Source organism: Festucalex cinctus, chromosome 20, assembly GCF_051991245.1.
Source record: "Festucalex cinctus isolate MCC-2025b chromosome 20, RoL_Fcin_1.0, whole genome shotgun sequence".
NCBI lineage: Eukaryota > Metazoa > Chordata > Actinopteri > Syngnathiformes > Syngnathidae > Festucalex > Festucalex cinctus.
The window spans coordinates 7,619,154-7,633,889 of record NC_135430.1 but is presented as its reverse complement, the minus strand read 5'-3'; the positions used below and the strand labels follow the sequence as shown (position 1 = coordinate 7,633,889).

The 14,736-nt window shown below is 39.0% G+C and overlaps 1 protein-coding gene across 2 annotated transcripts in view; it reads right to left on the bottom strand.

Annotated features, from left to right (window-relative positions):
- gli3 (GLI family zinc finger 3) overlaps positions 1-14,736 on the bottom strand; it is a 121,261-nt gene that overhangs the window by 7,225 nt on the left and 99,300 nt on the right. For both annotated transcript variants that reach the window (XM_077509205.1, XM_077509204.1), the window contains 5 exons: positions 12,503-12,743; positions 10,697-10,810; positions 9,108-9,248; positions 860-1,009; positions 605-769 (listed from right to left, as the gene is read on the bottom strand). In XM_077509205.1, the coding sequence (XP_077365331.1) occupies positions 605-769; positions 860-1,009; positions 9,108-9,248; positions 10,697-10,810; positions 12,503-12,743 (811 nt within the window). The remainder of the gene's footprint in view (positions 1-604; positions 770-859; positions 1,010-9,107; positions 9,249-10,696; positions 10,811-12,502; positions 12,744-14,736) is intronic.

Genomic DNA, 14,736 nt, shown 5'->3' with positions numbered 1-14,736 from the left:
AACTGTCCGTTAATAACCGTAACATGGTTTCCGCGATATAACGTCCGTAACGTCCAAGGTTACCGCGATATAACGTGTAGAACCTTCTGAGGACACCGTGATATATATCGTCCGTCACCATCCATACTGACTGCAATGTTAATAACCGTCCGAGTTTACGGCAACATCCATAAGCGTAACATGATTACCTCGATGTAATGTCAATAACAGTCCATAGTGACTGCAATGTTAATAACCGTCCGTGGTTATGCTGATATATCGTCCGTAAACCATCCGAGGTTATCGCGATATGTCTGTAACTGTCCGTGGTTATCCTAATATATCGTCCCTAAACCATCCGAAGTTCTGCTGGTATATCGTCCTTAAACCATCCGAGGTTATCGGGATAGAACGTCCGTAACTGTCCGTGGTTACCCTGATATATAGTCCCGAAACCATCCGAGGTTATCGCGATATAACGCCTGTAACTGTCCGTGGTTATGATACATAGTCCGTAAACTAACCGAGGTTACCGTGATATAACATCCATAATCGTCCAAGGTTACCACGATATAACAAGGTCACAGTAAGGCAAAGCTCACTCGGTGAGTACAAGGAACCGTACCTCGTTTGAGTGCGTACGGTTTTGATGCTTGGCACGGTCCGAAGCGTTGGAGAAGGCCTTGTTGCAGCCTTCGTGCTCGCACACGTACGGCTTTTCGCCTGTGTGCGAGCGCAAGTGAGTCTTGAGATTCTCCAGACGGGAATAAGCCTTTGCGCAGCCCTCGAACTGGAAACGACAGCATCCATCTTAGACTTTTACATTTTCACGTCATCAAGAGGAGTTAGTCAGTCCAATCAATGGTGGTGTGAGCGTTACCGTGCACTTGTGAGGCTTCTCGCCAGTGTGCCGCCGCATGTGGACCACCAGCATGTACTGGGCCTTGAAGGGCTTCTGCTCCCTGGAGCATTCCTCCCAACGACACACAAACTCCTTCTTCTCCCCGTGGATGTGGTCGTTGTTGATGTGCTGCAAACACACATTTCAGGTTTTCATCCATGGTGACTGAATTGCGCAGGAACTTTGCGGATGTTTGGTGGCATGAGTCAGGGAAAACAAGTTGACATTTTGGTACAGACCTCAAAGAACTTTGTAAACCAGATTAGGACTGAAATCAAGTTTTTTGTTCTGCTAGCGTCAGTTGTAAGTCTGTAGATGTAATTCTACTTTGGTGGGAACAAGGGTTGATTGGTAGATGGAGGTCAGCTCCCCTGATTGGTTGCTTCAGCGCCTCCACCACTTTTAAACGCAGACCTATGATGACTAGTAAGAAACGTTCCGTTTGTTGCCGTTTGTTGCATTGGACTTGGTTCACTCCAAAGTCCTTTTGTTTAGTTATGAGGTCATGACAACTCTAAAATAATAAATATTGCAAATAAGTCACGTTCTTTAAAGCTCCTGTTAGGAAAATAATTTATTTTCCCCAGTTTTTCCTCCCCTTCTTGTGTTGTGTTCGTGTTAGCATTGCGGCATAGCGAATCAAGAATAAGGCTGCATTTGCCAGCTTTTCGATTCTCTTGTTGAGTAGGGTTAGGTTTAGACTTGAGGGTGTGACTAAGGGTTAATCAAAGGGTTGGCTGCAAATGAAGCTTTTGAAAGAAGCAAAGAGGGACAAAGTGTTTTATGAGTGAGTCTCTTTAGGATCTTTAGGATGAAGTCACCAATGCGCTTCGATTGGAGACAATTTACAACAAGCTTTGACCTCAGCAGCCAATCGAGATTGTCTTGAAGAGAACCGCGGACAATGAAAGCTCTTAAAAGTCTTTCTTGGAGTTGTCAGGGTCACATCCTGACCGGGGCAGGCTTGACAATGGCATCTCTGTCCCGCCCCCTTGTCCCGACGCTGACCCGCCACCGAGCATCCTACTTTGGCAACACTCGCACCTCCAGGCCTCATCTACTAGAACAAGTGCGCTCATTGGAAAGTGGACCCCCATTACTCTCACATGGCACTTTTTTCATTTTAAAGTGACAAAACAAGACTAATCCCGTGGAAAATGATTGTGTGGTCGATGAGCGTTAGTGAAGTAACCCCCCCCCCCTCCATCCTCGCTTCTGGAGATTGATCTCCTCGGTCGGAGGCCCTTTAGCCGCCGCTTTGCGAGGGGATCCCCGCGGCGACCGATCGTTCTGTCGGCCGGCCGCTCGATATCCTCCCAAGAGCGATGGACGGACGGCGCGTGGCAGCGGCGGACGGGATACTCGCCGGCGCCCGTGTTTGTACAAATGAAGGAGGCGCTTGACGGATGTGATGCATGAGCCGACCGGCTGACAGCGAGAGGGGAAAGCTAATGGCAATTCTTATTGGATCAATAATCTCCATGCTGAGCTACATCGACAAACAGGTGCTGATAGCGGCGGCGCGGCGCTTATTCATCTTCCCCCTGCCAGCTTATCGGACCACAACTGTAAAAACGCCACCAAGATGGATTTCGGGGGGGTTGGCGGCTGACAGGGAGCGCATACGCGCGGGTGGGGTTAACGCATGCAGCCGCTGGATTCTCAGGCACCAAAACCAAAAGGCCACAAGTAATTGACTCACCCTAAAATTTTTGCCGATTCCCTTTCTAGTGGTACCAAAGCGTATGAAAGATGGAACCTAAGCAATACTTTGACAGAACGACCTGTCTAAATGAAGCAAGATGGCATCAAAGCACTACTTTTATTTCACACAAGCCATTGTGACCCGAGCACAAAAACTGCACTGTGACTAGTGAATGAAATAAGAGTACGCACAAACCGTACCCAATTGCCACATTTTATACAAGTCTCGGTGGGATGCGACCCCTCATGCATGAGAATGTTTACACGGCAATTGAGCCCCCCCCAAACAAGCCGCGGGACCCGCAACGTCGTTTAGCTTTTATCAAACGGCCGCCTAATAAATCAGACGCTCTTTTGTGATGTCACTCGCTAAAGTGCTTTGTTGTAAACGCGCGGGGAGGCGAGGCAAAAGACGGGAGAGGGGAGGCGGCGGTTGGTTGGTTGGTGGGGGGTTGAGTTGCAAAGAGGGGGGGCGCAGTTGGCATGTGTAATTCAGCGCACTCTTTTCATCTCGCCGCGAGATACTCCACGCCGATAAGAGGCCTAATCCTCTCCATCTAAAAAAAAAAAAAAAAAAAATCTGCATTTTACCAATTAAAGGCCTGCGCCTGCAGTTAGAAGACGAGGGGGGCGGGGCGTGGTACAGTTTCTACCCGGATACTCTGCGTTTATTTCACTTCAACACTCATGAAGTCAGCAGGCCCTCGTCCAAGTAATCAACTTTTTCATTTGATTAACCGAACAGCAAAACAATGTCCTCTATTGTAATAGTTTAAATCATAACAATGGTTCAAAAACTATCCAAATCATGATTTAAAAAACAAACACTTGAATATTCTTTAGTTTAATAAAAAATGTACTTAAGTATGCAAGTACATGTATGAATAAAATGCCATTTTAGATATGGACAAAATATGTGCTCCTAATATACTATTGCAAGCGAACAATAAAAGATTTGAAGCAAACAAAATAACCAAATACTGTGATTTTTCTTTTTCTTGCCAATGCAAAATGTGCCCTCATGCATAAATGGTCATTCAAGGACGACACAAAACTGCTGAACAGCAAACCAATATTAAGTGCAAGAATTCATTTTCTGCATTTTTTTCCCCCCCACAACAATTAACTTGCTCAATTTTTTAATACTGAGGTCCTATGTTTGTCTTGTGTGTCATTCTAAAACCACAAAAAAATGATTTGGCTGACTCGTGTTGTAGTGGTGAACGGTGATATTACAACTTAAAACGAGAGTAGAATATTCACAGATTTGTTTTAAAAGAATTGTTGAGGTTTGCACACGCAAAAAATGCTTTTTTGGGGGGGTATTAATCAAGGGGCCACTTAGAGTTTGGTCGGGGGCCGCATGCGACCCACGCAACATCAGTTGCCGATCACTGTTTGGGCGCTTAAGTGCAAATATGCTTGGCAGTTCAGGCAGGTTAGAGGTTCAGCAAGACATTTCGTAATCATAATAAAAATGTAAAAAAAAATCAACTCAATGTTAAGCAGCACAATCACAGTAATACACCAACAATCACACAAAATTCATGAGGAGACAAAAACAACAAGTGACAGTGACTACAAAAATCCAACAAGGAGTGAAAGGAAGCGAGGAACTTAAATACAAGCAGAGTAACGAGACAACAAGGAGCACCTGGACAAGTAACAGAGGGAGCTGATTGGCTAACGAGAACAGGTGACCACAAAGTCTGAATGAGACAGATGTGGGGGGAACATACAAAAAAAAAAAAAAAGACAACACAACTGAATAGAATCAAGAGAAAAACACAAATTACGACATTCCATTTGAAAATGGAAGAAGGAGAATATTTTTGGCCCATCCAAAGTACTTTTATGCACTTGTTCGGAATACAAATTTTGTTTTTTTCTTTACGTCTGTTGTAACTGGACTTTTCTTGATTGCTGAATTTGAGTTTTTCTCATTTTTTTCTCTCGAAAATGTAAAAAAAAAAAAAAAAGACTTAATATTTGATTTGCTTTGTACTTGAAGTGTTGACATGTCACGATTCACTCTACTGCTGCGTTAGTGATCATTTATGGCGCGTTCCAACAAATTTGGGACCCAGCATGAACCGAGTGGCCCCCTGTAACAATACAAGATGGCGATATGAGGGCATTATGCGAGAGAGAAAAAAAAACAAAAAAAAACACTTGAAGCTCGACATTAAAGACGCCACCAGGCCTTATCTTGAAAAAGTCGTCGCTCTGAGGAAAAAAAAAAAAAAACGCCAGGCAGGAAAATGAAAGTGAAAATGAGCATGGTGGTGGGGGTGTGGGGGCTGCACCTCTCAACCCCCCCCCAAATCAAGTGGAGGGTCCAATTGAGGGCCGCAAATGGAATGAATGAACGAAAGTAAAAGTGACACCCGCCTCGCTTGTGCTGACTGGCTGAGCCAGATAAGTGAGCTAAATTGCACAGATCCCGCCTTTATCTTATCGGCGCGGGCGATAAAGTAGCGCGGCGCGGGGCGGCGCCGGCGTTTGGCATGTTTGAGGCTGGCAAAATATGCGCCCAGAGCTTTTTGAACAAGGTGGAGCGCGACGAGGGTGGTGTGAAGGCTTCATTTCCCGAAATGAGGCCAAGCACAAAGCGGCGGCCGCTTGGTGAAACGATTCTCAGGACGCCTCCGTGGAAATACTTGCAAGCAACAAGGCTGTTTATGCTTCCATTACCTCCGCCAAGCAGAGCGCGAGGGCTGTTGCCGTTGTGATTTGCATTTACACAGAATGAAGTGTCCAAAGAAAGGTACGGAAGCGTCAAACTGCCAACGCGGAGTCAACATTTTTGACTGGAAAATACATTTCAACGTACAAATACATGGAAATGTACTAGCAAGTACGTTCGGAAATATTTGCAAATACGCTTAAACGTATAAGCACATTCAAACATACGTTCAAATACATTTGAACGTGCTTGCAAATACGTATAAACATATTTCAAATACGTATCAAGGTATAAGGTAAGGTATTACGTAATAAATATAATAATAATAATAATAATAATAATAATAATAATAATAATAATAATAATAATTTATTATTAATAATAAATAATAAATTTAAAAAAATATTAAAAAAGGTGATACGTAAAACGCTTTCAAATACGTATAAACATATTTCAAATAGATTCGTATAAAGAAAAAATAAATAAATATAATAAAATAATAATAATAATAATAATAAATATTGTTTATATTTTTAATAAATAATAATAAATAAAATAATGACAATAAAAATAAAAAAAGGTTATACGTAAAACGCTTTCAAATACGTTTAAAGGTATAACGTAAGGTAATACGTAATAAATATAATAAATAAATAACAATAATAATAAATAATAATAATAATAATAATAATAATAATAATAATTTACTATTCATAAAAAATAAAAAAATAATAAAAAGGTTATACGTAAAACGCTTTCAAATATGTACAAACGTATTTAAAAAAAAATCAAAAAATAAGGTATAAGGTGAGGTAATACGTAATAAATATAATAATAATAATAATAATAATAATAATAATAATAATTTATTATTAATAATAAATAATAATAATTTTAAAAAAATATTTTAAAAAGGTTATACGTAAAACACTTTCAAATACGTATAAATGTATTTAAAAAAACGTCGTTCCCACTATTTTTGGGGGGATTGGCACTGGACCATCCCAAGAATCGCCAAAATTCACGTACAATTTACATACATTAAAATATAGTGGAAAAAAATACATAAAGCCTAGAAACGCTCTCAAAAACCACCGATAAACCTAAAAAAAAAAACAAATTATTTAAAACTATTTGAGACATCTTGGATTAGTTATTTTGTGGATCCTGATATTACAATAGATCACTGATTTTGCATAAAAATACAAAATATCTGCCGTTCAGATTTGTGTAAATTCTCGTGCAAAGGTACTGATCCAAATTCAGACGGGAATGCAAATTTCATGAAAGCAAACTTTTTAACAACATTGTTTGGTCATCTTTCTTACTTTCTCAGTGAATAATGCATACATTTCATTTCCCAAATACATTTATAGGCAACTGAAGACAATCTCTGAATATGTATAATTTGGTACTGATCCAAATTAGCATTGTTGGTCCTGAGTGGAGGTCTACATCCAATCATTTTACTTCTTTTTTTTGCCCCCCAAAGCAATTTCAGAAGACAAATGTGGAGGTGGGGTGGGGGTGCGCCATTGTTTGCTTATATGGAATTCCCCACCCCCACCCCCCATCAAGTCGACTACCCCCCCTCTCAAAGCCTCCAGCATGTCTTGTGAGGGGGAACCACTGTGGTCCACATACTGTACTTATCCTATTACTGAGGAGGGGGCGGGCGCGGGAGGGGGCACAAAGCAGATAAGAGCGCGTTCTCGTCGGCGTTCGCTTGAATTAGAGGACGCGGCGACTTTTAAAGACATCTCGCCATGAATCTGCATGGAAAATGGGAAGTCAAATAGCAAAAACAACTGAGAGAAAATCATAAGAAGGAAGGAGGAAATGTTGGCGCACGCGGGCCACCTGCTGCGATTTGAAGTCATATCTCCTTCAAAAATAGAAATTGTCACGATAAAATACCATATTTTGCTATGTAAATGTTAAAAATATCCATAAACATCACTACAAATATGCAGTAAAAAGTCCATGTTTGTCAAATTATACTTTGCAGTCATGCAAATATTATATTTTGTTTGTTGTCTACAAAACTAAAAATTTCAAGTGCTATATTTTCCATACCAATATTCCAAATGAAATAATATTTACTGGATATTTTTACAAATGCTCTATTTTCATAATAAATGCCACAGTTTGTAAAATTACCATTCTATTTTATCTTTTCTAAAGGGCTTCATTTGCCCTCAAAATAAACTTTATACCATGTCGTAAACGTGCCATATTTTTCAAATGACACATTATCCAGTCATGTCAACGGTATATTTTTTAACAATAAACACTAGATTTGACATCATAAGTGCTATATTTTCCATATTTTTGCCTGGAAAAAAATCAAAACTTGCCATAAAAAAATATCATTTTGCCATAAAGAATGCCATCCTTTCCACAAAAACACTGTTACGGAAATGCTAGTTTCCGTAAAAGTTTGTTTTTACAACACTTCATTTATCAATACATCCATTTTCCAAACTGCTTTTCATATATATATATATATATATATATATATATATATATATATATATATATATATATATATATATATATATATATATATATATATAAAAACAAAAACAAAAAAAAACGACATCCAAACGTGTATTTTAAGTGCTCCCGTATATCTCCAAAATAAACACAAATGCAATAAACAACAGTGAGCAAATGCATTTTGTGGCTAATGAGAAGACGAGGATGTTGGCTGAGGCGGCCACCTGGTGCGAGGGGATCTCCTCTCCCATACCCCCTCCCCCCACTTTCTCCCCCGCCAGCTGAAAGAGGCCCAAGAAGTTGTCAAGCTCCTTGAGCGTTTGAGCCTCGCCCTTCAAAAACGCGGGCGGCGGCTGAGGATATCAATTATAGATAGAGGTTACCACCGCGATTGCCGTGTCAAGACGCCAAACAGACAAGCGCGGCGGAGAGCGCCAGATCGTTCTATCCTCTCTCTCACTGCCGCGCACGTACGTACGCACGCGGGGCTCCTTTTCTTGCGCCCTCCCCGAACTTGCTGTCTGACAGGAGATGAGTTCGCATGGTTGAGCGTTGTGACCTCACAAAGGCGCCGCCGAGCCACAAAAACACACTTGATAGCTTCATTGGACAACCGAAATAAGCGTGAACGGACGAAAAAGTCTGTCCGGTGATTGACAAGTGATTGGTCTCCACGTCGTACCTCATTAAAATGCTTTAGTTTCAATATATAGAAAAAAATAAAAATACAAAATACAGTTAAACCCTCGCCTAGTTGCGATTTGGCACCCACGGGTTCACCGATTTGTGGATTTTTTTTTTCAAAATGTAAATATATGTATTGGTTTTGCGTTGACAAACTGAATCAAACAAGTTTTAAAACCGTAGAATCTGGCCTGGTCCACTATTGCCTGGAAAATGCTATATTTTCAATACAATATTTTTCATATGTAAAGATGTAAATATAATTCTATATATTAATATATATTTATATATAAAATATTTCAAAACAATGTATTTATATATATATATATATAAAATATCTAAAGTTTTAATCTTCAACTATATATCATATATACATATACGTGCCGTAAAACGCTACATTTTTCTATGAAAATGTTACATTTTGCTATTAACTCATTCATGTACAGCCCAGTTCAAATCGTTGATGTCTATAGTCGCTCACTATAGTTTGCCATGATATCATTAATGAGCTACTTATTGTACAAAGTCCTACTAAATGATGCTCATTGTTTGCTAGATGCATCAGACGGTATACCTCATACGGTATACCGGTACGGTATACCGTTTTGTTCCTGGGCGCCAAACTTTGGTCACGTGACGTCCCTTTTTTTTTACCTGCACGAGCTGCTCCTGGGTATCGAACTCGCGGCAGCAGTTCTCCCAGTGGCAGTTGGTCTCGTAGACCACCTCGGGTTCCTGTTTGCCTTCGTCCTTGTCGCCCTCCTCCTTCACTAGCGTCATGCCGTCGGGGTGATCCTGCCACACAGTCAAGCGCACGTATCAACAGAGTCAGTAGTAGGGCAGAATGACATTAAAAACGAGGATATTTTGGGATCTGATCTTGGAAACAGATCTGGAACTTCCAATTTTTAAAGCTAGATTTCAAGTTTTCCATGCTTGGCATTGGTTTCCCCAAGTGACGACGTGAGTCACCGCTGGCGGTGACCCCGAGACTTTAGCCTTGAGAGGCAGACTTCTCCACTTTTACGGCTTTTTCCAGCACGGGAGCGGGGGGGCTCTTTGAGGAATGGGAGCCTTGTTTCCTCTTGCAGGCGGCTCCATTAGCGCACGCATATTTCACTGCCACAACTCGCTGCAAAACGGAGTCTCGGCCTCCACCATTTTATTTTACACCATCGCCACTTACCGCGCTCGCTAACTCTTATTTATGAACACTTGGATTCAAGTCAAACGAGCGATCGTTTCCTCGAGCACGTAAAAGTCAAACCAGCTGAAGGCCGGCTGCTCACTTTCTGCCGAGTGGACAGAAAATATTGAAAGAATTGCCGTTAAATAAATTTATATATATTTCCAAAATAAAATGGTTTGGATTTTTTTTCAAAGACAGCTAATGATACAATTACATAAAATAAAATGTATAAAAATATGCAGTGTCCTTGCAAAAAATAGAATTATATTAATTCAAATTGGCATATTTTTTAATGATTTAAACAAAAAGGGCTTGAAAATTATTGTTCACTTATTTAATTTAATTTAAAAATAATATTTCTTAGTACGGTCCAAAAACACAATAAAAGAAATTTATTAAAATTGAAAGGGTTTGGAGAAACAAATTGATTTAAGTAATTAAAGAAAAAAAGAAAAATACAAAAAAAAATATTGAAAAAAAATTAGTAGGGAATCTACAAATTTTAAATAAAATGTAATTGATTTTTAAAAAATGTATTACAAATATTTACATATATTTGCAAAGTAATGTAGAAACGGTTCGACTTATAAATAAAAATGAGCAATTTTATTTTATTTATTTTTACTAATTCTTTCGTTCTTTATTTTTATTTAACAAGAAAAAATAAAAACAACATATGTGAAGACAAAAATAATGAACGTAATAAAAATAAATGTTTTCGCACATAAAAAATGTTGCAAATTTTCCATTATAAAATATTTGTAATTATTAAAAAATATATATTTAAAAAAAATATGCAAAATGTTAGGAAAGGATATTCCATAGTCCCAGCAAGAGCACGTATTTCCTGCCTTAAAAAAATAATAAGCCCTCCATAAATACAGAGAAAGTTAGTTAGTGTGCAGTTAGGGTTCGCATTTATTATCCAAGTCCATAAAATTTTGGTGCAAAATCCTACTCAAGTCCTCCAAATACAGCTTTTAGGAGCTCCAAATGACTGCATGCCAAACAACTCCAGGTCAAAGGTCATAAATTGGCGCCTCATCGGTGGTACCTGTATGCTGAGCGCCCCCGGGCTGGGCATCTCCTCCTCCGGCTTCATTTTGGTGCGCTTGTGGTGCATCGGGTCGCCCGTGCTGCTCACCGCCGACTCGCTGGTGGGTTTCATCTGCACATGGGAAACACAATGTATTAATGTGTGCCTGTTTGCTGAGCCCCCCCCCCCCTCAAATTTATGCTGTGTAAAATAAGGAATCAAATTGATAAAAAAACAGGATTGTTGAATGAAGCCTGATTGAATATTGAGCGTGACGTGGCAAGCGGTAATCAAGACGGAATACATCCGGCGCTTCAAGCGCGGGCCCGCACATACAGTGGTCTTCAGGTAAAGCAACGTAAAACCCCTTTGGATCCATCCATCCATGTCAATATCAGCCCCCCCTCTCTCGTGATTAATGGAGCGAGCTGCCAAACGCGATGCTAACAAGCCCCTCGTTGTCGGGCGGCCTAACTCCCAGGAGGACCGATCGCTACGGCTAGCGTTTGCGAGGCGTGGCTGGCGTGCGGCGCCGGCTATCTATTACCCGCCATGACGAATGGCCAGAGGTGGCAAAAGTACTCACACGCTGTACTTGAGTACAAGTACAGATAGAATTCCTTGCTTGACTGTATTTACATTAGGGGTGTGAATTGCCGAGTATCTGGCGGTTCGACCCGTATCCCGATTCATAGGTCACGATTCGATTTGATACCGATTAATCCCAATAGGAATCTGTAAGTTGATTATTGTGATTTTTTTTTTTTTACTCAATTTTAGAAAATACTAATCAGTAAACTTGTACATGTACATTGCAAGATTCGTATGATAATGTAACACTGTATTTAACAAACAATTTGCAATCTGTTTCATGTTTGAACATCATTCAAACTCATTCAAACCCAAAAATGTATAAATACGTTTTTTAATATTTGTCTTGCATTCCCAAAAATGTTTTTATACATTTTTTTAATGTTTTTTTTTTATTCTCGAGTATCCAGAAGGCTTTGATACAGCTTCTGTCATGAAGCGGTGGCTTAAAGAAATGGTAGTTATTACCCCCCCCAAAAAAAAAAAAAAAAAAAAACAGCCAGCAGGTGGCAGCAGAGTACAAGAGATCAGCCATGGCCATGTTGCAACAAGCTCTTTTTGCCAACGCTTTCATCAGGTATGTGAATATTGATTAAACTTAGCTATATTCTAATGCTAATTGCTGCAAAACGGAAACAGATACAATTTTTTTTTTTCCTGATGAGAAGAAGAGACTCTAATCTTTATTTTTGTAGGTTCCATGTTTTTATAGCAATAGAACAGAATATTCTTTTCTGAATATTTTCAGAATATTCCTTGCAAAATGAGTCAAAATCCAGTTCCAAAATCCAGAGTTAAAATAGAATATTAAGGCCTAATTTTCCATTCATATAACATTCTTCCATGCTTAAAGTGTAAACCCTAACCCTAAGTAAGACTTTTTGTTGAATATTTCCATCAAAAATTGATGTTGAAATATTGATTCGGCCGCATATTGGATCGATACAAGAATTGCGCACTATAATATTGCGATATTTTGCCAAATCGATTTTTCTTAACACCCATAGTAACCATATAATTAAATAAAATGAAAGTTTTTTGTCATATAGTATCAATTGAATGCTGCTCCTTTTAAATGCTATTCAGCATTAGCATTAAGCTAGCTGACTGAAAATCTGAGTTTAAACATCCTGAGGATGAACATAGGCTAATTGTACACGTTTTAAATCAACTCCAGCGCTTAATTCAAAGCAAAACAAAAAACAAAAACAATACTGTTGATACTTCTCTCACCTGCGAGGAGTCGCCCGAGAGGGCCGAGCGTTCGCCGGCGGCCAGCCCGGCGGCGGCGACAGCGGCGGCGGCGGCGGTGAAGCCGGACACGGGCCTCTGTGTGGCGAAGGCCGGCGTCGGGTGGATGAGCGGCGGGCTGTGGCCGAAGGCGGAGCCCACCATGCCCGGCTGGCGGCCCATCAGCTGCTGGTGCATGTGCAGGGCCACCGGCGTGGGCGGGTAGGCGAAGCTCAATGCCGGGCTAAGCGCGACAAGACACACACGCACCAAGAAAAAGTCGCAGAAAAAAAATTAAACAAAAGTAGCATATGTTTGTGTCTTGTATATATCTAATATAGAAATGAAGTCGTTTTCCAGAAGTTTTTACTTTATGTTTCAGCATCTTTTTTTACATACACATATCAAAACTTTAACATTTATTTCTATAATATCCATATTTTATACATTGTTTATCTTTTTTTATATAAAACATAATTTCAAAATTTTTTCTAAAATAATTTCATTTTAGTTTTTTATTTAATCATTACGTTACACAAATATACACAGTATTTATTAAAATATTTTATTTATTGAATTTATTCATTTTAACTTTGTAATCTCAAAACTTTAAATTTATTTCTATAATATCCAAATTTATACATTATCTTTTTTTGTATAAAACATAATTTCTACATTATTTCAAAAATACTTTTATTTTAGTTTTTATTTAATCATTACATTATACAAATATACACAGTATTGACTAAAATATTTTATTTATTGAATTTATTCATTTTAACTTTGTAATCTCAAAACTTTAAATTTATTTCCATAATATCCATATTTTATACATTGTTTATCTTTTTTTGTATAAAACATATTTAGAATTATTTATTGAATTTATTCATTGTCACTTTGCATTTTTGTTTTATTATTATTATATATTTTTAAATCGACATTTAGATGGATAAATTTCATAAAAATGTCTTGATTTTAGTGATGTCACTATCGAATATTATTAGAATCAATGAATCTGATTAATCTGAGTAATTTTAATTTGCATTAAAGTGTTTAAAAAAATGAGGGTGGGGGTGGAATGGGGTCGGGGGTTGGGGGGTTGTACTAAATTACTGATTTGGTCATTGTTTTCCAAAGTAAAAAAAAAAGATGTTTTCAAATTTCTTATTTTGATTTAACACAGAAATCAATGAACAATTACTGTTGACATGCTGAAATCAGACGATTTGGACAATTTTGAATCAAAAATGTTTCTAAGCGATTACTCGATTATTAAAATAAATTTCACAATACTTGTTTATTAATCGATTAACTTTGCCAGCTGTACTTGATTTTAAAAAGTTCCAGTTACTGCGTGAGAAAACGGTTCCAAGCCAGATTCCAGTGAAGCCTCACTTGAACATATGAGAGTTGCTGCTGCTCACCCCATCCTCACCCCCACCCTGAGGACAATCTGACAGGAGACGACGTTGCGCTAATGCCGGAACCAGCTGGGCCGGCGGCAAAGCTTTAGCGGCAGCGGCGACGACGACGACGACGAATCCGCAACGATCCGCACGATTAATAAAAAAAGTGTGAAATCGAGCTGGATTCATCAAAGCTTTACCAAAACATGGAGGTTTATTTCAAGTGCATAGTTAGCTTGCGCTGGGGGGGGAAAGTCTGCTTTGTGGTGAAGCCTCAAAAATGACTTCAATATACTTCTATGGACAAACATACCGGACTAAAACTAGACCAGACTAAAACCCTCATTAATAAACAATAACTGGGACTAAATCAGTCTGCTATAACGTTCCAACAATAATTGTATTCGACTGCTAACTAATGCTAGCTAACTGACTAGCTCATAGCATGTAGCCATAGTAGTCGCTGTAATTGTGCGTGAAGTTGTTTTTCATCAAAAATGATGAGAACATTTCATGTGAAATTGTTTTAGATCCGAAAAAGGTTCAATATAATCTGCTGACAAAAAAATATATAGTGGCAAAATGGTTGTCCTGACTAAAACTAGACTAAAACGTTGACAGTGTTTGATGACTAAAACTAGTCAAATAAAATTGTTTTCTTGGACTAAAATAAAGATATAGGGGCCTATTCACTAAAGGTTTGCGTCGCCTTTGCAGGGCGCTAACCGGTAAAAATGGAGCAATCCGGGAGCGCCTAATTCACTAAACACGCGTAGATGGGGAAATCCGTCACTAAGTGCTCTGCCAACCAGATTGCGCCACGGTGCGCCG